A 24,651-nucleotide genomic window follows, 5' to 3' on the forward strand; every position below is an offset into this window, starting at 1 on the left:
GGGCCTTGCCCAGCTCAGGCCCCACAGCCCCCTGCTCCGTGTCTGCTCCTGTGGCTCCGGGCCCATCTCCGTCCCAAGCACGGTGCCCGTGCCCCCCTCACTGGGCCCCTTAGAGTAAGTGTGGTTCAGAGGAGGCCACCTGCTTGGAGCCGGAGACCCAGCCCCGTCGGCCTGCCTTGGTCCCATGAGAAGCCCGAGCGACCCTCCTGTGGGTCCTGCCTCCTTCCTGGAGTGGGTGTGGGTCTCTGCACCTGAAGGGCAGTGTCCCTGGGATTGGACTCCTCACGCAGGGGCAGCCCGGCCTGCGCTGGAGCAGCGAGGATGCCCCCACCTCCTCCCGGTCTGGCTGCCCACATGAGGAAAAAGAGAAGCCTCTGTGTGTTCTGCTCGAGTGAGGGGCATTGAGGGAACCCCTCCCAGGAAAAGTAGCGCCCACAGGAAGGAGAGAAGTGTCACCTCTTTCCAGGCGGGATGAGTTTGCCCACCCCACCCTCACCCCCGCCAGCTCTCCTGGGATCTTTGCACGGGCTGAGGGTGGCACCTGAGGTCCTAAAGGTTTCCTCCCTTCCAGGGCGTGGAGGTCAGCCCCCAGGTGGAAGCAGTGTTGAACCTCCTGAGTGCGCCGGGAAGCCTGAAGCTGGTGCGGCCCAAAGCGCTGCTGGACAACTGCTTCCGGGTCATGGAGCTGCTCTACTGCCCTTGCTGTGAGGAGCTCTGAGGGGCTGGGGCTGGGGTACCACTGTCTGAGCTGGGTCACCGGGCAGAGCCGGGGCCCTCCTCAGCACATCCTCTGCCCCCCCAGGGCCACAGGCCATTTCTGGAACTGGAGATGGACTTGGGTACATGGAGAGCAGTGTGGCTTGGTTGGGGTGAGGGGCTGCTGACCAGCCCTGCAGCCTCATTTGTGTGTCTGTGTGTGTCCCCGCAGGTAAAGAAAGCTCTGTGCTAAACTGGCAGGACTGTGAGGCGCCTCAGCCGCAGCCTCGCAGCCCAGCCTCGGCACAGTGTGAGGCCGCCCAGCTGTACCCTCTGCCCTCCTCCTCCCTGCCCCACGTCCTGGGACCCTCGGCTGGCCCCCCACTCAGTGAAGCTGCTGTGGGCACAGGGCGAAGGCTTCCTGCCCGGAAGAGCCTAGGGTGACCTGGGGGGCAGCTGGAGGAGCCCCTGCAAGAGACGGACTGGGACTGAGACTTCGGATGGCGGTGGGGAGCGCCTCCTGGAGGGGAGGCCCCAGCGGCAATGCTTTCCTTTGAGGGACACGGAGCCTGGGAAGGGCACAGCTCCCCCTCCTGTGGCCTCACGTGGAACGGTGGGGGCTGGGACACCTGAAGGTCATGCAGGCAGGCACTGCCTGGGCTGCCCCCTTCCCTGAAGGCAGTGCCGACCTTCTCCTGAGTCAGACGGTGGGAGCTGTACCAGGTGGGCATGTGGGGAGCCCGACTCAGCAAGGCTGGGGAGGGGGCAGCAAAGCTGGGACAAGGGCCTGGTAGCCAAATGCCATGTCTTGCCATAGTTTATTTTTTCTATTAAATACCCGCTTTGTTTTGGTTTGCTTGCATCTTTGAGGGTGAACCTGGAGAAGGCTACTTTCCCCTCCTGCCAAGTGCAGGAGGCAGGAAGTGGGGCGGGCTGGCCTGGTGCAGGGGCCTGGGGCTGAGGATTCAGAGTTGGAATGGTCAGGGCGTTTGCCAGGGTCCCGGAATGGTGGATATTTGAGTTCCTTCCAGCCCCGCCCCAGCCCATGAAGCCTCAGCAAGCCTGAAGGAGCAGTGGTGTCGGGCTGATCTCCCACAGCATGTCCTGGACACTGCCCTCTCTCCCTCCATCTGGCAGCCCCAAGATCACCCCCAGCAGGGACGGAACAGGTGTTCAAACACATGGGTCCTGGCACAAGACCTGGCCACCCCAGCTCCGCCCACACAGAGCCCCCTGTCCCTCGGCCGGGGTCTGGGACGGTTGGGGCAGGGGTGCAGGCTGGGCAGGTGCTGGCCGCAGGCAGTGGAGGAAGCCAGGAGACACCGGTGTTAATTACAGTACAACTTTATTAATACTGGGATCTTCACAGTGCATTTGTTACTTGTAGCAGTGACTATTTAAATCAAGGGGAGGGTGGGCTGCAGGAGGTGGGGGGGGAAGGAAAGGATAATTTATCCAAAAACAGCCAGAAAGAAGAGAAACAAAATGGTTTAGATGGGATGGGGGCCGGGGGCGGGTGGTAGAGGGGAGACAAAGTGAGTGGGAACCAGAAGGGGAGGCCTAGGGAGGGGAAATAAATTAAAAAAAGGAACAAGTTAACAACAGCACCAGAAAAGTTACTTCAGTCAAAAGACGCTTTGAATAGAATATTTCTCTGTACAAAAAGAAAAAACGAAACAAACGTAAAGAAGTTCCCCAAACCAAAGTCTGTGACATGGGATGGTTGGCTCGGATCCTGAAGGGGCGGGCCTACTTGGTGGACACTAGAGGGATGAGGTGGTCGGGGGGTGGAGGAGCTATGTACAGCCCTGGGGGTGGACTGGAGGGGGGCCCCACAGTCTAGGTGAGGGGTGCCTGTGCCATGCCCACACCCCACCCCGGTCCCCGAGGCCACACCCCTCCTCCGGGCAAGCTCTTCCTCACGGGGACCTGGGGACCCTCCCACCCCCACCCCCCCTTACCCTGCTCGCATCAGATAACCTGTGTCTTAAACCAGCCCACCTGGGCAAACTGTGGGGGGAGTGTGCACTCTGCCCCCAAGCCCCCAAGTGCAGGCCGTCTGCTTCCCCGGCCCTCCTCCAGGTGTGCTGCGCTCAGCTCAGTGCGGCTCCTTTCTCTGACCAGCGACTTACAGGTACCGTCCTCCACCCACCTCTGGGGAGCCCCTCAGAGGAATCCCTGGTTCCCCACACCCGCCTGGCGGCTGTGAATAGACCCGTTTCCGGCACAAGAACTACCAGGAGCCCCGGGTACATCCAGACCAGGAAGAGCCAGCTCTCCTGACCCCAGGAGCCCCTGACCCGTGACCCTGCCAGCTTGGCCGCTCTCGGTGGGCCTGTGGCTCACAGGAAGCCCTCCACTCACCCTTGGCACACGTGCTTTTACCTGCTTAGAATTGGAGCAACGTGCTGTGAGGGTGGAGGGGTGCACTCCCCCCACCTCAGTCGTGCAGGCGGAGGGGTGCACTCCCCCCACCTCAGTCCTGCCACCTGGGACCACCCTAGGATGGCATCTCCTCTGACAACAGAGTCAGAGCCAATCTCCCCCAGCAGCCCTCCCCCCTTGGCCTGCAGCAAACGGGTGGGAGGCCCAGCCCCCAGCCCCTTCCCAGCGCATTGTGGCTTTGCTCTGGATGCTGCAGAGAACACTGCCCCCGCACCCCAGCCCCTGGGAGCCGAGCCGGCCCTCCTTCTCCTCCCACAGGCCGTCAGGCCACCATGGGGCCCTCTGTTCCTCAGGCACTCTTGGACACACCCTGTACCGTCTACCCTGTCCCCACACGCAGTCCTTGTCTGGTCAGCTCACTTTATTTTATATTCATAGAAGAACCCACCCCCCACCCTCTCCAGTTTCAGTCCCTGACAAAAAGGTGGCTGAAACTGTCACCAGAGTTAAAGTCCCCACGTGCCTGGATGACGATAGGATCTGAGCAGCTCCTGGGAGGCCAGCAGGCCGACAGCCTGGCCTCCACAGACCTTACCTGCTGCCCTGTCCCCGCATCTGTGGGCAGGCAAGCTGTCTCAGGGTCCCCACCCTCCTCTGGGCAGGCACCCTGCACGGTCTCCCCAAGAGACTTGACTTGGGCCCCAGGTCCCTGTCCCCAGTAGGTGGGCTGGCTCCTAACTTCACTGGCCCCCCCAAACGGCCAGCTGCTCCGTGGAGCCTCTGGTTAACCCAGATGCTATAGCTCTGGTCCCTCCATGGCCCCCCTGCCTCCCTGATGGAGGAGAGCCTGGGAGAGGCAGAGACACGGGTAACGGAGAGGGACGTGGTGGGGGCCTTGGCCAGGGGCAGGGGGCCACCGTCCCCGGGGAGGTGCTGGGCCGGGCTGCCTCAGCTGTGCACTGTGGGCCCTGCCAGGTGACTGGGCCCCTCTGCTGGGGGCACGGGGCACGGCTCTGTGGCTCACCTTTGTGTGGAAAGGGCAGGGCCTGGCAGGAGGGAGAGGAGGGGCAGAGTAGGCAAGAAAAGGTTCAAACAGGCTCCAAATCCAGTTCGAGGCCCGCAGGCTCCCTCCTGGTGCCGTCTAAGAAGTCACTTCCTTTTTAAACCGTGAAATCCAAGCTGGGTTCCTCCTCCCAATAAAGTGGCTTTGACTCGTGTGACTTAGAAAAAAAAAAAAAGCTCGCCTGGCTCTGCTCACTCCCGACTGTGCCTCTGCTCTGAGCCGCCTCGGCCCACCAGCTGGGCCCCCTGCCTCGCCGGGCTGGGGCGCAGGAGGGAGGGAGGCGCCATCACAAGATGCGGGGCGCCGACCTGTCGTTGGTGACGGTCCTGCGGAGCCGCACCCCGCGCCGGATGGCCACCAGCATGTCTTCGGCTGGAGGCTCACCCGGGGCGGCGGGGGGTGGGGCGGGCGTCTCCTCCGCGGGGGCGGCCGACAGGGCGGAGGGGAAGGGGAACTGGCCCTCGGCCAGCGCGTGGGCGCCCGCCACCAGCTCCCCGAGCTTCTCCACCAGGCTGTGCCGGTTGGCGGCCAGCTGCTGCTGCTGCTCCTCGTCGTCCTGGGCCGCCAGCCCCGCGTAGCCGGCCGCCTCTGGGGACGGGCTGCCCCAGGCCGTGTTGGGCAGGCTGAGCCTCTTTGGGGAGGCCTTGGCCAGGTCCGGCGCCAGGGCCGCAGCGGCCTCGACGGCATAGAAGACGCACTCCTCGCTGCCTGCCCGCGTGGGCCCCGAATAGCTGGGGGAATCGGGTACCGTGGGTGTCTTCACTGGCACGATGGGCGGCCGGATGGGGATGGGCCCGGCGCTGGAGAGGGCGCGGCGCACGGTGGGCTTGGTGGACGGGGTGCGGCGGATGGTGGCCACGCCGGGGGGTGCCCCCGAGGCGGTGGGCAGCCCCGCGGTGGAGGCCGGACGCTTGGTCTGGATCAGGCGGCGGTAGTTCTGGGCGATGTTGCTGTTGCGAGGGATGGTGGACGACTTGTCGAATTCGGGGGGCCCCTCGCCGTCTGCATCCCCGTTCACGGAGTAGCAGTCGTAGTCAGAGCCTGGTGGGCAGGGGGGCGGGGCACGGGACGCGGTGGGCCCAGAGCCTCGGGGCCGAGAAGGCGTGGCCCCGGCCCGAGCCCCTGGGACCTACCTTGGGAGGGGATGGTGTCCTCGGAGCACGAGGGCGTGGTGGTCTGCGTGCTGTAGCCACTGGAGTACTGCAGGGAGTCCCGGCTGCTCTTCTGGTGCTCCAGGCTCAGGCCACGGGTCAGCACCATGGCCAGGTCGCTGGCCGCAGGGGACACCTCCTCCCCGTGCTGGGGCGGGAAGACCGCAAGCTGCAGCCTTGCTCCCGCTTCCCGCTCCGCCTGGCCGGGGAGGCAGTCCCCGCACGTGGCCCAGGCTGGCCCCGTGACCACTCGCCGGGCCTCAGAGCTGGCCTGGGAAAGAGGGGGGCCCCAGCCGGCCGTTCCGGGAGCGGCCCTTACCTTGGCTGCGATGGTGGCGGGGGACATGCGGGGCCGCGGGGCGTCCTCTCCACCGGGGCCTGGGGCGCCCCCGCCAGCCGGGCCCGGCTCCGGGTCTCGCAGGAGCTCCGCCCGGTCCTTCCTCCGCTGCAGCGCGGGGCCCGCGGGCTGCTCGTGGGGGCCGGCCTTGGTCCAGTCCTGTAGGGCCAGGCGGGCGGGTCAGGAGGCCCCTGCGCCCTGCTCCTCACGGCCGAGGGCAGAGAGCACTGTGAGTCCCCAGCCCCTCCTGGGCTCCTTATTCCGCAGGAGGGAGGAGGTGAGCGTTTGGGGAGCGGCTGCAGGGGGTGCCCAGGAGGTTTCTTTTGTGCGGAGCGGTGCGTACGCATACCCCTCTGGTCGAACCTGGACCCTCCCTGAGTGCCCGGGCAGGTAGGGGGCACTGACCGAGGTCGGGGAGCTGCACTCGCTAACGGACTGGCAGGTCTCCGAGGCCTCGGAGGACGCGGAGCTGGAGGACTTCTGCGTGCGGAGGCGAGCGGGCAGGCGGATGGGGCAGGGCGGCAGGAGGGGAGAGAACACATCGGGTCACGGCGCCGGCACGCAGGCCCCCTGAGTCAGTCCCCCAGACTCAGTCCCCCACGGCCTCCGCGCCTGCACTACGCCCTGCGCCGGAGCGCCTGCGCAGAAAGCAGCGCCCAGAGCGCACTGCACCGCCCCGACCTACCCCACCGCAGCCCAAGAACCACACGTCGGGGGAGACTGACTACTGCTGGCCTGTACGTGGCGAGCAGGGAAAGGGCGATGCTAAGGACGGCAGTGGGGTGCTGGCTTGAGCTGCGGGGGGATTTGTCACCATTCTCTCGGAAGGGCAGGCCTGGGGGGGGGGTGGAGTCTGCGGTTCCATCCTGCGAGTGTTACGCGGGCCTGCCTGTAAGTGTTTAACCCCAGGTGCAATGCTGGCAACAGTATTCAACAATCTGGAGTTTAGGGAGAAGTCAGGTTTGGAGCCACAAATCCAGCAGCGTGAGAGAACCAGGTGATGCAGGCACTCGGGATGAGTGAGGGTGGTTAGAGAAAGGGTTCAGGGACGCCAGGCTGCCCTCAGTGCTTGAGAAGGAGAGGACGGCCCAGTAAAGCGGAGTGACAGGACCTGCCAGGGTGGGAGGAAGACCGTGAACAGGCGACACAGAAATCGGGGAAGAACCCTGCGCGCCAAGGAGGGAGGGTCAGTGGTGCGCGCGCTGCTGCGGGTCCCCCAGAGGGGGCCGGGGGTGTCCATGGAGACCCCCAGAACTGTTCACCGAACCGCGGGCGGATGCCCCTGAAGACAGGACGGAAGACGCCTGGATGCTCTTGCTGGACAGTGGCAGGGACCAGGTACCCTGGGAGGCCCCCCAACTCAAAACAAGACAAAGGATGAAGAAAAAGGAAGCAAGGGCAAAGCAGGACCATGAGGGTCCCCAGGGCAGAGGCAGCCTCAGCACTGTGGTTGAGAGACTGGCCAAGCGCCAGGTGGAGAGCTTGCCCCACTGTTGACTGGAATTAAACCTGGAAGGGGACTGGTCAGGTGCAGCTCTCCACGTCCTGTGCCCACCAAGGCACATTCTCTAAAGCATCCTGGTTTCAACTCCCAGGCTTTTTTAGTTTATTATGAACCAAGATGACCAAAAGAAAAGGAAACTAAACTCTGTAAGTAAGGATTCAAAGAAAATAATAAACACATTGACACTTTTACCAATATAATTGCTAAAACAAAAAAGAAAAAAAAAAGTTTGGAAAACTCAATGGAAAAATTCAACACCCATTCATGAAAAACACTCGCACTGGTGTTAGAAAGGAACTTCGTTCATCTGATAGGGTTATCTACAAAAATATCAGTTCTTTTCTTTCTGAGGCTGGAGAAAGCTAAAGATGCTCACTATCACCATTTCTGTTAAGTACTGGAAGTCCTAGCAGTGCAGTAAAGTATGAAAAAGAAGTAGAAAGGAATAAAAAGCAAAAGGACTGGAAAAAAAGAAACTAAAAGTCCTGATTGTGTATGTAGAATATTCATTCTATGATTATCAGAACAAGTGTTTTTAATGAAGTTATTGGATACAAGATCAACATACCAAAAAAAATAAAATTTCTAAATATCAGCAGCTGAAAAACAAGTAAGAGACTCTGAAAAAGCCAAAATAATTTAAAATAGCATCAACAGATATCAAATACCCAGGGGAAAAAAATCCAGCGGTAGATGTGCAAGATCCTCATATAAAACTGCAAAATATTATTGAAAGAAGATAGAGCCACAATAAAATGGAGAGACTTATGTAATCCCAGTCAGAATCCCAGGGATTGCTTCTTTTAAAGTGGAAACTAACAAGCTAATATTAAAATTTATAAGGAAATACAAAGGGCCAGAAACAGACAAGGTAATATTGAAGAGTAACATACCTAGAGGACTTTTATTACCAGGCATCAAGATTCTGTATAAAGTTACAATAATTAAGACGGTGTCCTACTGGTACAAGCATAGACAGATCACCAGTGGAACAGAATACAAACTCCAGAAACAGCTGCACATTCACAGACACCTGTTTTATGACGAAGGTAACACACTACAGTGCAGTAGAGAAGAAAGATGGGCTTTTCAATAAACTGTCAATTAGATGTCCATATGGAAAAAATGACTCCTTCAGTTCAGTTCAGTTGCTCAGTTGTGTCTGACTCTTTGCGACCCCATGGACTGCAGCCCGCCAGGCTTCCCTGTCCATCTCTCATACCAACACACATACACACAATCAATTCCAGATGACCTGAAGATCTAAGTGAAAAAAGGTAAAACAAAAAGGCTTTGCAGGGAATTCCCTGGTGGTTCAGTGGTTGGAACTCCACACTTCCATGCTGAAGGCCCACGTTCAATCTCTGCTGGTTGGGGAACTAAGATCCCACAAGCAGAGCAGCAGAGCCAAAAAAAAAAAAAGCCTTTGGAGGAAAACATCTTTGTGATCCTGGAGTACACAAAACTACTGCTAACAGGGCAGAAAAGCACTAACAACTGGAAAAAATGGATAAATTGGACATACATTAAGAACTTACTCCTATTAAGAGAATAAAACAGCAACCCACAGACTCAAAGAAGATTATCAGATGAAAAGATTTGTAGTCACAGCGTATAAGAAGTTCTACAAATCAACAAGAAAAAGACATACAACCTAGTAGAGAAAAAGAAACAAAATATCTGAACATTTCCTTCATAAAAAGAAGATATGGCCTTTAAAAGTATGAGAAAACATACAACTTCATTAGTCATTCAGTTCAGTTCAGTTCAGTCGCTCAGTCGTGTCCGACTCTCCGCGACCCCATGAATCACAGCACGCCAGGCCTCCCTGTCCATCACCAACTCCCGGAGTTCACTCAAACTCATGTCCACAGAGTCGGTGATGCCATCCAGCCATCTCATTCTCTGTCGTCCCCTTCTCCCGCCCCCAACCTTTCCCAGCATCAGAGTCTTTTCCAGTGAGTCAACTCGTCGCATGAGGTGGGCAAAGTATTGCAGTTTCAGCTTTAGCATCAGTCCTTCCAATGAACACCCAGGATTGATCTCCTTTAGAATGGACTGGTTGGATCTCCTTGCAGTACAAGGGACTCTCAAGAGTCTTCTCCAACACCACAGTTCAAAAGCATCAATTCTTTGGCGATCAGCTTTCTTCACAGTCCAACTCTCACATCCATACATGACCACGGGAAAAACCATAGCCTTGACTAGACGGACCTTTGTTGGAAAATTAGTCATTAGGGGAATGCAAATTAAAAACCCAGGGCACTATTACTAGAACACCTACCAGAACAGCTAACATGAAAAGAATGTAGGACACTGCAGGCTGACGAGGCAATGGAACAGCAATAAATCAGCTGCTGTGCTCTTCCTGCCGTTCTAACTATGGGAAGGCATCAGACACATCCAAAATGAGCAACATCTACAAAACACATGACCAGTATTCAAAAGTCATGGAGGAGGGACCAAGGAGTCACTGCAGACCGGAGAAGCCTAAGGATTCACAATGATAAAGTACAGCACAGGGTCCCGTGTCAGAGCCTGGACTCCTGGACTGGGAAAAGGGTGCCAGTGAGAAAGCTGGCAACATGTGAAAAAGAGTCTGTCAGCGAGTTACCAGTGTTGTGCTGTGCTAATTTCTTGGTTTTGAAAACTGCTGGTAGTTACATGAGATGCTAACATCAAAGGAGACAGTGCAGAGGGTGGGTGGGAACTCTGTATCTTTTCACAGATTGTCTACAAGGCTAGAGTTATTTCAAGATAATAATAATAAAAATAAACGTTAATGGATAGGTTAAGTTGCTGTAAAACAGAGAAAAGGTGCGCTGGAAGATAGACCTGCAGAAATGATCCAGGGAGACAAGGAGATGAGAGCCAGGAGACGAGAGACTGGGACCAAGTGGGAGGGCTGAGACACGTCTCAGTGGAAACCCAGAAGGAGCGAGCAGAGTGGCGTGAGGACGGAGAGTGCTCGCAGCCTCCTGCAACGGATGAGCAACCTGAACGCACAGACAGGAGCACAAACGCACCAAGGGAGACTGACTGAGAACAAATCCACAACCAGACACGTTCCAGAAAAACCCAAGTGACCAGAGAGAAGTCAGGTCCCTCACAAAGGCAAGGCAGTGACGGACGGCAGACCTCCCAGCCGGCAGCGGAAGCCAGAGCACGGGGAAAATGCCCTCGGAGTGTGGAGACAGGGCGCCTGGCACTGCACCCCGGGCAAAACTCACTTTCAGGGAAGAGGAAAAGAATGAAGCTTGCTTACAGAAGAGCAAAACCCGAGGCTCTAGAGAGCTTCACAGGGTGTACTTTACTTCAGAAGCAAAATACCTTAAAAGGACAAAATGGACAAAGAAGTATAAACACATACAGGTACATCTAACAGATACTTGCATGTTAGATAACGATGAAATTAAGGAGAAAATGTCAATTGTAGGGATGATAAAAAAGGAGAAAATAGCATAAAATAGCTTATAAGGGGAGGGGGTAGGTGACCGAAGTTAAACTATATGTTAAGGTCCTTGAATGATTCAGGAGCCTGGCTTAGGACTTTGCTAAGGATGTGTGGTAAAATTTCAAGGTAACCTGTATAAGAAAGGAAAGAGTATAACTTAAAATCCAGTAGAAGGAAATAATGGGGGAAGAAAAACAAACAAAAAGTAAGAGAAGAAACGAAGCACAGATAGAGCAGAATGAACAGAAATAAAAAAGACAGAAGTCTAAATATGCCAGTAATATCGATAAATGTGAAAGGACTTAAAAATGTCAGTTAAGAGACAGAGATTGTCAGCCTGGATAAGAAAAGAAAATCTAGGCATATGCTGTTTACGAGAGACTCATCTCAAACATAAGGACATAGTGAGTTTAAAAGCTAAGAGATAGGAAATGATAACACAAATGTTGAGCTGATGTAGCTGCAGTAAAATCAAACAAAACAGACTCACTCTACGCTAGAAAACGTACAAGCAACAGAGGGTCAGCTCCCTCTCACGTGGGGAGATTCAGTTCACTGCGAATTAACATTTTAAAGCTGTATGGGCCTAATAGTCTCAAAAGCATACGCATACATTGATAAAGGACATAGGAGAATGAATTACTCTAGCTTTTCCGTTACGGAAAGGTGACGCAGACAGGAGTGAGTGGGGAATGAGATGGAGGTGGTCAGTGTGGACAAGTGTCCTGAGCAGTTTCGCTGTGAAGGAGTCAAGGCGGCTGGAGGAGACTGTGGAGGAAGGGGGGCCTTTTAGACGGATGGTGCCCAAGCGTGTCTGTGTGCCGACAGAAATGAGCCTGCCGAGGAGGGCAGTCTGGGCATGCTGTGGGCACATCCTGGGCAAGAGGACAGACCATAGAATACTGGGCTCAGAGGGAGGGCTGGGCCACGGTGGGCACCTGGGCATGTGGCCTGACATCCCTGTCTTCTGCTGGAGCTCCTCCAGTCCCTCTCACAGAGCCTGAGGGTCTGAGCCTGCCTCTGAAGGGGTTCTCATGCTCAGGATGAAAGCAGGGGACGGTGCTTGCAGATCCTGGGGCCGCTTCCGCAGGCCGCCCACCCCATCACAGCCAGCCCCGGCAAGGGGGGTCATGAGGTCCGGAGCTGGCAGGCTCCTCCAGATCTTCCTGTTTCCCTGTCCTGGGGAGTGGGCTCAGGCTGGTCTGGGCACGGTGGTTCTGGGGGCCTGCAGGCTGGTCTCAGCCCCTGCAAGGGGGGTCACGGGGTCCGGAGCTGGCAGGCTCTCCAGACCTTCCCCTCCCCTGCCCTGGGGCAGTGGGCTCAGGCTGGTCCTGGACGCAGTGGTCCTGGGGGCCTGCAGGCCGCTCTCAGCACCTGTAGGGTTCCCGCCCCACAGTGTGGATGGCCCGAGGCTGGCATGAGCTCAGCAAACGGCCCTCACCTGGCTGGTGATGTCTGAAGGCATGGGTGAGGGGGGCTTGGAGTAGGTGGCGTCCTGGGAGACGAAGCCAGAGTCGTGGGAGGAGACGCTGGAGAGGCGGGCGGTGGGGGCGGGCTGCGCCAGGCCGCGGTAGCGACAGGCAGGGCCGGGTGAGCACGTCTGGGTGCCCCCGGGCCAGGGGGCTCCGCTACCCTTGGCGCTGCTCCCGCCGCTGGGGGCGCTGGGGAGGGAGGGGGCACAGCGGCCGGACAGGGAGACACAGGGTGACACACGAGGGCAGGCAGAGAGGAGGGACGGGGGAGGGAAACACAGGGTCAGACCAGGCCCCAAGACCATGGGCCAGAGCAGCAGGGCCCCAGACTTAGGCCAGGGGCAGGGCCCCCGCTGCCCCAGGAGCCTCTGCCAGGCACCCCAAGGTGAGGCAGCCTGCCTGCCTCCTGCTCCACCATTACGAAGCGGAGACCTCAGGCTGATGAGGAGGAGCGGAGTCCCCAGGCATCAGTGTTTCCCAGCTAAGCTACAACCAGACACAAGTCTGCTGCTGACTGTCTTCTCAAAGTCTGGTATTTGCCATCAGATCTGGACCGAATGTCTAGAGTGGGGCGCTGGTCAGTGCGGGTGCTAAACTCGCCATCACCCTGCCCCTTTTCAGCTCTGCAGCTCATCCTCTCTGCATCCGTGTCCAGGCTGGGCAACGGTCCTGGCAGTAAAGGTCATGATCCTCCTGAGTGTGACCCTGGAGGCCCCTGGCCCCCACCCTTGGCCCTGGGATCAACCTCCCTCCTGCGTCGGTCACCCACCCAGGGTCTGAAGAGCCTCCAGCTGCTGTGGACCATTCTCTCCCTTCAGGAGTAGCAATTGCTCTGCCTGGGTCACCGCCCATGGTCTGGGTGCCTAGCCAAGGTGTTTCTAGAGAAAGAGTGTCTGGCACAAAGGGGTCTCCCCACCAGTAACCTGCTCTGTGCTCAAAGTCCCCCCCGCCACCTCCAGGGAGCCTTGAATCCAAACCCCTCCCAGGAAGCACCCCTGACCCCAAGCCTGCCTGCTGGTCAGGTAGGACCCCGGCCCCGCCCTGGCCCTGCACGGCCCCGGGGGCCAGCTTGGACTGAGGATTGGCTTTGTGGCAGCAGCCCAGGCACAGCTCTCAGGAACCAGCCAGGCCACAGTGCCCGCAGGTAAGCTTGGAGCCTCTGCATATGCCCCCGAAAGCCTCCATGGCCTTCCCCACCTTAGATTCTTACTGCTGCCCAGATTGTGCTGGGTCTGGCTAAGCTGAGGAGTTAATGCTGGGATTCTGTACCTCAGCCTCCCCCACCATGAAATGAAGACACCACCATACCTGATAGAGTGGTGTTAGGATTCAATGAAGAAAATGCAAAAAGCATTTAACAGGGCAGCTGGTGCATCCTTTACCTGGATGCCACCAGGATGCCACCACCCTGTCCCCTATGCCTGCACTAGCAGCAGTCTTGCAATGAAAGTGTCTTTTCCCTAGATTCCTTGATTATGCAGCAGCTGCAGGAATTCTGGGACCACACAGCAATTCCAGACACACTTCTGGGGGGACCTCCCCCATTCCTCTCCCTGCCCCCTGCCCAGTGCTCTGCTGACCTGCACATGCTGGACTTCCGGGAGCTGGAGCTGCTAGGCGATGAGGGTGGGGTCTGGTATGACCAGCTGTAGTCTGAGCCCTTCAGGTCTGTGATCACCTGGACAGGGATGTGGATGGGTCACTGGGGGCAGCCCAGTCCTGCAGAAAGTCTCATCACTTTCCTGAGTCTCCCTCTAGAGGGCTGGCAGGGCCTTCAGATCTCAGGGATTTGGAAGCCCTCCGCGTCCCAGCATTTTCCTAACGCCAGCTCCTCACTCAGGAACAAGAGGGAGGGCTGCCAGAGGGCAGGGGGATGCTGGGGAGGTTGTGCCCTCTTTGCTTCTCAGGGATGCCGGCCCAGCCAGGACACAGGGGAACCTGGTGTTCCTGAGGACTCCCTGGGGCTGGCGGAGGAGTCAGCCCGGAGTGGCCGTGCAAGACCATGGGGTCCAACCCTGGCTCTGCTCTGCCCTCAGGCAAGCCACTGCTTCTCTCTGAGCTTCAGTTTTCTCTTGGGAAATGCAGCCAATCCTTCCTGTCTTAGCGTGGAGGTGACTGAATTAGGTGACCCGAGGGAGGGGCTCGGTGTAGGGCTGGGCGCACAGTAAGCCCCGAGTGGGAGGAGTGCCACGGCGCTGTCAGCGAGGACAGCCCCTGGTGCGGAGGGAGCCTGGTGCTGAGAGTTGGGCGGGGTGGCCACAGGGGCAGCTGCACGTGTGTGCAGGGGGCTGGCGGGTGTGGGCATGGAGGCTGGAGGCTCCATCAGGACTGGCTTGCTCGGAGCCTGGTCCTGAGGATCCTGGACGTCCAGCCATCTGCTCTATGTGAGGCCCCGCCGGGTCCTGGGCACACACCCTGCTGGTGTGGGCAGGTGCCCCTAGAACCCATAGGGGTAGCCTTCTGTGCCCAGTTGCTCCCCCCAACGCTTTCCCATTGCCTCCTCCATTGTCCCCAACCAAGGTGGGCCGTCCCCGGGGCTGGCCGCACCTGCTCGCTGGCGGGGGGCAGCTTGTGCGGCTCCGCGGTCAGCACCACCAGGTCGTCGATGATGCCCTGCAGGTGGGTGATCTCCCCCAGCATGGTCAGCTCGCCATTCTGATGGGGCAGTGAGTCAGCCTCCCGCGCCTCTCCGCCCGGCCACCCCTCCCTCACCCTTCCCCCCCTGGCCCACGCGGCTCGGGCCACGGTCCTTGGGACCTCTTGGGATTCGTGAGGGCACCTCAACTGGCCCAGTTATGGAGATGCTAAGAAGGCCTCCGTGTCCCCGTGGGACGCACCACCACGGGCTGCAGGAACGTGATGAAGGTGCAGAAGCGGCCGCGCTCCTCAATCAGGGCCCGGCGCACTGCCTGCTTCTCCGTCTCCTCCAGCAGCAGGCACATGTCGTTCACGTCCTGGAGGGCGCTGTCCAGCTGGGGCTGCAGGTCTCCTTTCCCTGGGGGGTGGGGAGGAGAGGCCGCGCTGGGGACGCGGGCCCAGCCCGCTGCATCTGAGGCTCGGGCCCCCAGGTGGGATCCCTGGCCGTGAGGCTGGGCACTTCCGGGGGTGCCTGGGGACTGGGGAGGGCAGCTGGAAACGCTGGTCCCCAGCGCAGGCAGAGAGGACAGACAGGCACACAGGAAAGACACCAAAGCTGCAAAGCCACCCAGGTCCTGGGGCGAGCAGAACCCTGGGCAGCCCTGGGGCCGCCTGGAGCAGCTGTGCTTCCGGAGGCCGCCGGGAGAGCAGAAGCTTCTGCCCCGGGGACACCCTCACTGCCTGTGGGGTGAGGCATGTCCCCTTCCCGGCCCCAGGGAGGGGGCGTGGAAGCAGAACAGAGTGGAGCATGGGGCGGGGCTGCAGGCCAGGCCACGAGGGAGGCGGGGCCCAGGAGTACGGGGCTGGGCCCAGGGCGCCAAAGGGGGCGTCTCATGGGGGTCCCCACTTGGCTCAGGAATGATGCACAAGTACAGCAGGAGCGACACAAAGAAGCAGCGAAAGAACCATGAGAGCAAGAAGAGGATGGAGAGGAGACAGCGAGACCGGCGGGGGGCGGGGTGGAGCAGGAGGGAGGGCCCTGGGGCTGCCGAGGCCTGGCCCCCACGCTGCCCAGCCGAGCCCTCCTGGCCTGGCACAGCGACCCAGCACGGCGCGGCCCCAGCCCCTCCCTCGCTGACCGACCACCTTCCTCTCTCCTCCTCGGCCTGAAGAGGCTCCTCCAACGGCCCTGAGCTGGGCAGACAGACAAATGCGACAGGGAGGGAGAGCAGCTGGGGGCGGGCATCTGACTTACCAAGCAGCTCTACAGGAGGGGTTGGGGGGAGAGGAGAGACAGAGAGAGGCGTGTGAAAGGGCCGGATGGGCAGAGTCGCCCGCCGCCTCCCGGGAGGGCGTCCAGTCCGAGGCGGCAGGCGCCCCCTCTGCCCACCCCCGAGGCGGGGGCCCTGTGTCCAGCGCGGGGTGCCTCAGGTCGGACGCTGCCCTGGGCGACCCCACGGCCGTGGGGGACACAGCGCGGGGCTGCGCCTCTGCGGACGCTCGGGGCTCACCTTTGCGTGCTTTCTTCTGCAGCTTCAGCGTGTCCGAAGACTTCTTCTTGATCTCGTGCCGCGCCCGTTTGTACTCTGTGCAGAGGGTGAGAGAGCGGCGCCATGACCGGCTTTCCGTGACTGGGGAGCTGGAGGGCGCGGCGGGGCCCGGACCCACCTTTTGCGTGGTCCTTGTCCAGCTGGTTGGCGGACTTCTTCCAGTCCTCGATGCGCTCCTGCAGCGGGTTGATGAGGCTCTCCAGCAGCGCGCTGCGGGCGGCGGAGGGCGGAGGGCGGGTCAGGGCCGCCCCGGGGTCTCCCGCGACCCCCGCCCCCGGCGCGCACGCACTCACTTGGTGAACTGCCGCAGCTTGGTCTCGATGCTGCGATGGCGCATACACATGCGCGTGAGCGCCGAGCCGATGTCCCGCGTGGCCCCTGGGGGCAAGCGCCGCGTGGGCGGGGCCGCCGGGCTCCTGCAGGCCCGGCCGGGGCCACGCGGGGGCGCGTCCGGCCCAAGAGCCGAGCTGCTCGCAGCCCGCCGGCCCCGAAGTCCCCATCCCGCGGCCCCGCCGCCCCGCGCCACTCTCGGCATCCCCATCCCGACAGCCCGCCGGCCCCGGCATCCCCATCCCGCCGTCCCCGGCCCGCGACCCCGCCGGCCCGGCGCCCGGGCACGAGAGCTGATCTTTCTCTCCGAGGGGTCAAGCCAGGAGCTGTCCCGTAACTCCAGATGGGAGAGGCCCACACGAAAGACGTTTAAAGGAGCCAACAAAACCCCTCCCTCCCTCCCAGGACCCCCTCCAGATGCACCCAGATGCAGGCGTGAGGGTGCCAGCAGCTGCCCGTTGCCTTGGTCTCACCAGCCAAGGAGGCAGGAGCCCCGGCTCCCACTGCTCGGACCAGAAGGCCGCGGAGCCACCAAGAACAGCAAGGGAACCTTCCCCTGCCCCGTGCCCTTCCCCGGAAGAGCAGCCGGGGAGAGAAGTCAGACTAACCTACAGAGTGTGAACACCGTGGCTGAGGGGCCAACCCAGTCACCCGGCTGCGAGACAGACTGCCCCCCCCCCCCCAAACATCTCTGTCATCTGTCACCCGCTCCTGCTTGGTGACGAGGGCCTGCTCCGTGAGCCAGCAGGACCCAAGGTCCCAACTCTGGGCCCGGGTCCTCTCGGGCTCACACCCACTCAGCTGCTCGGCGTGCAAGCCCAAGCTGGGCCACGTGCCCTCCCCACCTCGGGTGTTGGTGGCCATGTCAGCCACTTTCTGGAAGGCGTCCAGGAAGGCCACAGCAGCCAGCACGGTGGTCCTGGGGAGACGGGCAGGGGGCAGTCAGTGTGGGCTGGCCTTGCGCCCTGTCCCCTCCCCAGCTGGGGCACCCTCACCTCAGCTGGGAATGCAGCTTCGTGGCCTTGGAGTTGAAGTCCTCCCAGATGGGGTAGGAGCTCTGTGGAGGGGATGGGAGAGGCAGTGAGCTGCCACGAGAGCTCCCCCTGGGCTGGGCCCCCTCATGCCTGGTCTAGACCCCGGGCCGTGTCTGAGAGAGCAGCCTCACCCCTGTGGAGAGGGGGCTTCTGGGATTCCTCTGGGGGCAGACACGGGCATGAAGAAGGCCTGGCCCGAGAAACAGGCACCTCTGCCTGCCCCGTGCTCCCCAACGGTCAGGAACCCCGGCCACTGTGAGCAGTGGCCACCCACAACCTCAAGGGGGACTGAGATGGAGCGGCAGGCTGCATCTCCTTGCAGGTGGGAGGGCCTTGAGGGGACTGGGCTGGCCACACGAGGGGCACTGTGTCCCCTGGACACAGCCCTGGATGATCCACGTGGCCTGGTGGCAGAGACACAGTGAGCTGTGGTGGAGCTCGAGAAGCGCTGGGTCTAAACGAGGGCCTCGTGCCCCGGAAGCTGCTGCTAGCCCAACTGCCCATCGCAGGCCAGAGGCCGGGGCTCCCAGGCCCAGGGGGACCGTGGCTGCTGTGGGGCCTGGCCAGCCTGCCTGGGACAGTCAGGCCCAGGCTGAATGGAGCCTTGTGCAGCCAACAGAGCCACCTTTCTCCACTCCTGGCTCCCCGCCCCTCCTGGGGACACAGTGTGGCCTTTATCCCAGCCTGGCCCAAAGCTCTGAGCTGGGAGGGGGTTTCCCAGTAGAGAGGCTGGGCTCCTGGCGATCAAGTTGTCCACTGTGATCAGCGGGCTTTTCTGGCTAATGGGCCTCCCATGGCTGTTGGGTCCCGGCCCAATGACCCTGTGGAAGGAAGCCTTGATCCTTGAAGAAGAGCCCCAGGTCAGCGAAACCCCAAGGTTCTTCTGACCTTCCTTTCCATGTGGGATGGGGTGCTGGGAGCCCGGGCTTTTCCAGTGGGAAGGGGGAAGGTGGAGACCTCAGTTCCCAAGGCCTCAGAGGGAGACTCTTCTAGGCTGGAACCCCAGGGAGGCCAGCCTGCTGGAGTGGGAAGCACAGGGCAGCTTCTGGGAGCCTCAGAAACACCCTCCCCTCCCAGCCCAGCCCAGCCAGTGCCCAGGGAAAGCAAATATTTGAGAAGTTCACAGGCTGGAGTGGGAAGACGGAGGCGGTGGGTGGGCTGTCTGTGCGGCATAGCCTAGGGTGAAGGAAGCTGGGTCTCCCTTGGCACTCCTGAGGACTTGGCACTGCCCCGCCCCGCACCCCCAGCCCTAGGCCATGCTGAGACCTCGGGGGAGACAGTGCCATGGGGGCAGGGGTGCAGAGGCAGCAGTCCTGGCCCCCAGAAGGCGTCTCAGACCCGCAGCCGGGGCCTGGGAGAAGCGGGGGAGACAGGTCTGTGCACTGAGGTCACGCCCGCACAGCCTCCGCCCCTCGGCCCCTCCATCCCTGGCCCCCCCAGTCTCCGTCCTCCTGGGGCAGAGGGGAGAGGGTGGGGGTCGGGGGCCAGGCCCAGCCCCTCCTCAGCAGATGCACAGGAGCTCCTGGCCTGGAGGGGCCCACTGGTAAGTCACAATGACCTCAGGGGCAAGCTTGAGGGGCCGGCGCCCAGGAGCGTGTCCTGTCTCTGCCGGGGCCTGCACCCTCACGCAGGCCGTACTTGGCTGTCAGGCAGGCTCGAAGCCTCTGGGCTCGTGGTCTTGACAGTGACAGGGACTGCGACTGGGGGTCAAGAGTGCGGTGGGCCAGGCGCCCAGCCGAGCCCTTTTTCTGTGGGGTCACACTGAGTCCTGACAGCAACCCTGTGAGGTGAACACTGCTGTCACCACCCCCATTCTACAGATGAGAAAATTGAGGCTCAGAGAGATTAACGCTTGTTCACGGCTACAGAGTGTGGGGTTCAGGCTCTGATCCCAGGTCTGACTGGTCACTGCATGGCAGGGACACCCCCTCTACTTTGGGGTCTGGAAGGTGAGTATCTGGGTACCCAGGGTGGGGAGGGGTGGGGACTGCAGGACTGGGAGAACAGTGGGCGGCTCTGGGGGGGCAGTCACACACTCGTCACGGGGGGTGCTCAAGTGGGCGGGCCCTGGGCTGTACAGGTGAGCAGCCCAGGCTGCACCCCAGGAGAGGGGCTCTGCAGGTGGCACCCCAGGAGGGGGGCTCTGAGCCTGTTTGCTCCCCTGTGAGATGAGGGTGGGAGTAGGTCGGTGTGGAGCCCACCTGGGAATCACTAGGTCAGGGCCTGGCACACAGAGAGTGCTTGGCTAATGCTGCGGGCAGAGCAGACAGGCAGTCTCTGCCTCTGCCACCGGGCCGGGACCTGTGTGACACTTCCCACTCTCGGGGGCAGGCAGATTGTGACCCCGCTTCCGGAAGGGGCAGGCTGAGCCCTGGAGCCGCACCCAGCCCTGTCATCCCGGACAAGTCCCTGCCCCTCTCTGAGCTTCGGGGGGCATCTGGGCTGCTGAATGAGGTGGGGCAGGCAGGGAATGCTGCTGGGGCCTCCGGGCCCTGAGTCGGTGCCCCTCCAGGCCCCAGGGGCAGCCCGCCTCCCCTCCTCGGCCACCCCCATGCCAGGCTCTCAGCTGTCGTGGGACCTCGCAGACAAGCTGTGTCTCCCCACCCTGGCCACCTTCCTCTGTGGAAACCCCGCTGCTTCTGTGGCTCAAGCCACTGAGCGCAACAGCCGGAAACTGTCCCCCAATTCCAGATGACTGGTCTCCAGGCGGCCTGCGTCCCTGCCCTGTCCCTGGCACAGAAACAAGCCTGTGTCACAGGCTGGAGACTAGCAGGGCTCGGCATTACTCCAGGTGAAACCTCTCCCAGTTTGCCTCCCCACGTCAGAAAATCCTGAGCCACTTGCTACAATCTGGGCCCATCTCCTTCGTCTCGTCCTCAAGTTCCTTGCAAATTGCCTGGAGAGGGGGGAGACGGTCCTGCCCGCTTCTCTGAGCGGAAGCAGCTGCTCTCCGCAGTGTGTGTGGTGAGGTTGCCAGCAGGACAAGGTGCGGGAAGGTGTCCCCTCCGCTAGCCCCGGGAGTGGTTGGGGAAGGGTGGTCTGGAATGGAAACCTGGTGCCAAGGCAGTGATGCTCACGGGGCAGGAGGGGCTGCTGAAGGCAGTGGGGAGCCAGGACTCAGGGGCCAGCAGAAGGGCTTGGAGGTGGAGCTGGGTGGACGGGATCTCAGGGGAGCACCGTGTGGGGGGCACTGAGGGGCACCTATCCACGCTGCCAACCCTGCAGTTCTGGGGGAGGGTGACCCCGGGCCTCCTGGGGGAGGGGGGTACAGGGAGCTGGCAGCCCTCTGAAGGCCTGCCTGGGCACTGTGGTGTGTCCCCCCGGGGCCTGCAATGTCACCATAGGATGCCAGGCTGTGTACTAGGGAGGGTGAGACACGCGGGGGGCTCTAACGAGTTCCCTGTTCCCCCCCACCCGGCCACCCAGCCCCAGAGCAGAAGGGGAGAGGTGCGGCCTGCCAGCCCCCGGCCTGTCATTGTGGCTGGCCCTCCTCTCTGTCCAGTCAGCTGGGCCACCCCGCCAAGTCCCAGCCTCTTTGGGGGTGAGGACCCCCTCACTCCCCGGATCAACAGTAACGGGTAAGGTCACTGGCTGGTCCAACAGTCTCCTTAGTGACCTTGAGCTATTCCCAGCCTCGGTTTCCCCACCCGGTGAGCCAGCGTGGGCCAGGAGTTGGTGGCCTGCTGCAGCCTGACCTTGGGCCATCCCGGAGAGGGGTTGGAACTGAGAGCCTGAAGCAGCCGGCAGCCCTTTCCTGGGGCTGCTCCTTCAGGCCCACCTTCTCCCTCCTCCCCCCAAGGTGGGTCGGAGGCCTTGGGGCCCGGGGACACTCCTCGCGCAGACCGTGGAGTCCTGGAGCTTGTCTGGGACCGGGCGGCGGGCGCAGAGGCAAGGCTGGCAGGGAAGGAGTTAACGGTTCCTGCTTTATTATTTTTCGCTGCTTTGGCGGTGACAGCATTGTCTGGGCTCCGGGGCCGTCGGGGTCGGGGAAGTGGGGCACGGGGCTGGTAGAGGGCGAAGGCCGTAGAGGCCCTGGACCCTCTAAAGGGCCGTGAGTTGCCCCCGGAGCCTAACCCGCATTCATGCTTTGGGGGTCTGGGGCGCGGGAAGCCGCGTGTGCGCAGGCTCAGGTCGGGACCCCAAGGGGGCGCTGCGACCCGGGCGACCAGGGGCATGGACCCTGGGTATCGCACGGACACCCAGACACACGAGCGCCCACACCCCCCATGACGGGCGCCCGGAGACCAGGGCGCACGGCAGACGCAGGCCAGACGCGCGCAGACAAGGGCACACAGACGCGGGGCCTCACCGACACGGCGGAACGCGGCTGCTCGCCGCCACGCGTCCCCAAAGGGGACACGCACCCGCGCCCGTTACCTTCATGTCGTTGACGATGGCCTGGAAGAGCCCGCCCAGGGCGCCGCACTCCTTCTCCGCCGTCTCCATGCTAGGGCCGGGCGGCGGCGCAGGCAGGGCGCTGGGACCCGCGCCGCGGCGGCTGTCGCTCCGAGGCCGGGCCGGGCCTGCCGCCTCCGGGCCGCGCTCAGCGGCCGGCCGCGCCGCGCTCGGGGTTCGCGGGCCGCCGCGGGGCGGCGCGGGCCATGTCGCGGCGGGGCTGGCGGGCGGTGCGGGGGGCGCGGCGCGGGCGGCGCAGCCTCGGCGCGGGGACTGGCGCGGCGGCCGTAACCCGAGCGCGGAGGCCGGGGCGTCACGTGGGCGCGGGGGGCGGGCCGCGGGGAGGGGTCTGCGGGGAGGCCGGGCGGGCGCCGGCCCATTCACCGCCCGGAGCCCGGGCTTTGAAATCCGAGCCGGGGCGCGGCCAGACGGGCAGTCCGGGCAGGCCCGGCGGGCGCAGGCGCCGCCGCGATCCGGGGGCGGCGCTGCCTGGCTTCCCCGCGGGGGTGGGGCCGGCGGTTGGGTGCCGCCCCGGGAAGGGGCTCACCACCACTCTCCAGCCTTTGGTCTAGGGCTGGGGGTGTCTGTCTCCCCGCGCTTTCAGAAGAGGGGAGCGAGCCGAGATCCTGGGCGCATCCCGTGTGATGGATCCACCACACTTAGCAGGGGCATACGGTGTCCCGGAGGCCGCCCGCCTTGGGACATTTTATCCCAGGCACAGGAGTTTGGACCCTCCTCCAGAAAGTCCTCTGACTCCTTTTCCAAGTAGGGCCCGTGCTGATGCCACCTACATGGGGTGCCCCAGGCCGGGCCTCTGGGGATGGTGGGGTCCGGTCCCCAGGGTTTGGGGCCGAGCAGGACCAGAACAGAGGCGGGCCCGCATCCCCCCTCTGATGCCTGGGTACACACGTAGGCGAATGCATGTGTACACGTGGGCCATGGCAAGCTCAGCCTATCTTCCTGTCCTGGAGACTCCAGACAGGGAAACCCACCCTCCCAGGCCTATGCTGGGGCTCTGGGGAAAAGCCCACCCAAGGCCTTTCTCTCCTACTCCAGGGACCCACAAGAGTCAGTGGGCCTATCTGAGGCTCCCCAAAGCCTGGGGGCATGAGAATAGGTCTCTAGGACCGGCAGCAAGGTCCCAGGGCAGCTGAGCATCGGCAGGGCAGGCACCCGAGGGAAGGAGCAGGCCAGGCGTGGGTGGAGGGTTTTCTGTCACTTCTTTATTGGGGAGGGGGGTGTCCTTCATACGGATCTCTATGCTGGTCCCTATGTGCACACAGACGTGTATACATGTATGTACACACATCTGCACGAAGTCAGAGCTCTGGTGGGCTTGGGGGGTCAAGCTCTTTACAAGAGGGCATTAGAAAGAACCCGATTCCAGAAAACGGGGATGTCTGAGTTTGCGGCCCCACTCTGGTGGGAAGCCAGCTCTGTCTGATCCTCAGTGCAGCTGACTGCTGGGGGCCCGGGGCTGGGCTGAGAGCAGCACGGTGGTCAGCGCCTCCAGCCCACCACCCTGCCCCGCGCTGGTGGCCAAGCCCAGCCCTGCCCTCGAGGCAGACCCTTGGGCTCCATGGGGAGGAGGCCTGAAGACCCCCAGTACGCCATGGCACAACTCTGTGGGCCCGTCTCCACGCCAGGCCGTCAGAGGACCACCCTCCGGTCCAGGTTATCTCCACGTCCACTCCGCTGGTGCCTCACTTCCAGGTGCTTCTTCTGGACCCGCTCGAAGTGCTGCAGCAGCTCTGCGTAGTCGATGCTTGGGGAGTCTGCTTTCTGCGACCTGGGTGCCGCCTTCAGACCATCTCTGCGGAAGGGAGCAGAAGGGCTCAGCGTCAGGGCCTGAGTGCATGTGGGGCTGCTGGAGGGGAAGCACCGGCCACAGGCTGGAGAAGCTGACCTTGGGACACACTGCAGGACACCTCAGGCCTGGCAAAGCCCCAACTGTTGGCCCCAAAGAGGGGAGTGCTCCAGAGCACCCTCTCCCCGACACCGGGCGGGACCAGTCAACACTGCCGCTTGGATAAGGCCCTCAGCCTGTGGGCTGCCAACGGCGCCCAGAGCAGGCATCACACCAGGAAGTATTTCCTGTTTATGAGTGGCTCCCTTTGGGGTGAAAGCCAGGGCCAGCAGCCAGCCAGGAAGCCAGCTGGGGCTTGGAACAGGGTCCAGGGAGAAGGGGGAGGAGGGGCAGGGCTGAGGCCAGGGACCACAAGGATGGCCGAGGTCTACTGGCCCTCCACTTGGCAGGACATCTGTTTTTGAGCTCTGGGGCCCAGAGGCCCGCAGTCACTCTCTGTCCCTGGGGAAGGAGAGCTGGTCTCACCACTGGGCAGCTGACGCCTCTGAGAACCCTTGTTAGCACCCCCCAGTTGCTCTGTGCCGTAGCACAGGTTGTGTGCTGCACAGCTGCGATACCAGACGAGACAGGAGGACCCTGCCCTGGTGTCCAGTCCCAGCCTAGGTATCCAATGGGTGGCCGCTGCGGCTACAACCACGTCTCTTTGAGGCCCAGAAGCTTAGTCCGCTTGGGAGAATCACAACAGTGCTTCACGCAGATGGAACCCTTACCGATGAACCTGGCTCCTGGTGGGGCACAGTCTGCCGATGGTCAGAGCCTGGAAGGCACCTCTGAAAAAGCACCAGGACCAGGGGCAGCAGGAACTCTTGCCCTGGTTGGGATGCCATCTGGAGCAG

The 24,651-nt window shown here is 61.7% G+C and overlaps 3 protein-coding genes across 5 annotated transcripts in view; 1 reads left to right on the plus strand and 2 right to left on the minus strand.

Annotated features, from left to right (window-relative positions):
* The window catches only part of IL34 (interleukin 34), a 71,523-nt gene extending 69,726 nt beyond the window's left edge, over positions 1 to 1,797 (plus strand). For all 3 annotated transcript variants that reach the window (XM_055413175.2, XM_055413177.2, XM_055413176.2), the window contains exons 6-7: positions 572 to 704; positions 929 to 1,797. In XM_055413175.2, coding sequence (XP_055269150.1) covers positions 572 to 704; positions 929 to 1,140 — 345 coding nt within the window. In that variant the 3' untranslated portion in view covers positions 1,141 to 1,797. The remainder of the gene's footprint in view (positions 1 to 571; positions 705 to 928) is intronic.
* A 34-nt stretch (positions 1,798 to 1,831) lies between these two features.
* On the minus strand, positions 1,832 to 22,238 carry MTSS2 (MTSS I-BAR domain containing 2). Its single transcript, XM_055413174.2, has 14 exons — positions 21,931 to 22,238; positions 17,515 to 17,576; positions 17,365 to 17,438; positions 16,483 to 16,567; positions 16,308 to 16,399; positions 16,151 to 16,225; positions 14,900 to 15,057; positions 14,610 to 14,717; positions 13,643 to 13,740; positions 12,032 to 12,251; positions 6,038 to 6,112; positions 5,615 to 5,791; positions 5,278 to 5,443; positions 1,832 to 5,185 (listed from the first exon to the last, which is right to left on the minus strand). The coding sequence occupies exons 1-14, from the start codon at positions 21,997 to 21,999 to the stop codon at positions 4,431 to 4,433; spliced, it is 2,214 nt and encodes a 737-aa protein (XP_055269149.2). The 5' UTR covers positions 22,000 to 22,238; the 3' UTR covers positions 1,832 to 4,430.
* Positions 22,239 to 23,149: 911 nt separating this feature from the next.
* The window catches only part of VAC14 (VAC14 component of PIKFYVE complex), a 75,447-nt gene continuing 73,945 nt past the window's right edge, over positions 23,150 to 24,651 (minus strand). Inside the window, exon 19 of the mRNA XM_055413178.2 lies at positions 23,150 to 23,761. Coding sequence (XP_055269153.1) covers positions 23,599 to 23,761 — 163 coding nt within the window. The 3' untranslated portion in view covers positions 23,150 to 23,598. The remainder of the gene's footprint in view (positions 23,762 to 24,651) is intronic.

The sequence above is a fragment of the Moschus berezovskii genome, chromosome 22 (genome assembly GCF_049115385.1).
Source record: "Moschus berezovskii isolate FMDL1 chromosome 22, NW_MosBer_1.0, whole genome shotgun sequence".
In the NCBI taxonomy this organism is placed as follows: domain Eukaryota; kingdom Metazoa; phylum Chordata; class Mammalia; order Artiodactyla; family Moschidae; genus Moschus; species Moschus berezovskii.

Bases quoted from the DNA above. Each gene is read 5' to 3' on its own strand.
- MTSS2 (XM_055413174.2), bottom strand. From the start codon at position 21,999: ATGGAGACGGCGGAGAAGGAGTGCGGCGCCCTGGGCGGGCTCTTCCAG. The intron at 12,252-13,642 runs GTCAGCAGAGCA...CTCCCTCCCCAG, and splicing joins CGGAAGTCCAGCATGTGCAG to CGCCCCCAGCGGCGGGAGCA. The intron at 6,113-12,031 runs GTGAGGGCCGTT...CTCCGCACGCAG, and splicing joins CTTCAGACATCACCAGCCAG to AAGTCCTCCAGCTCCGCGTC.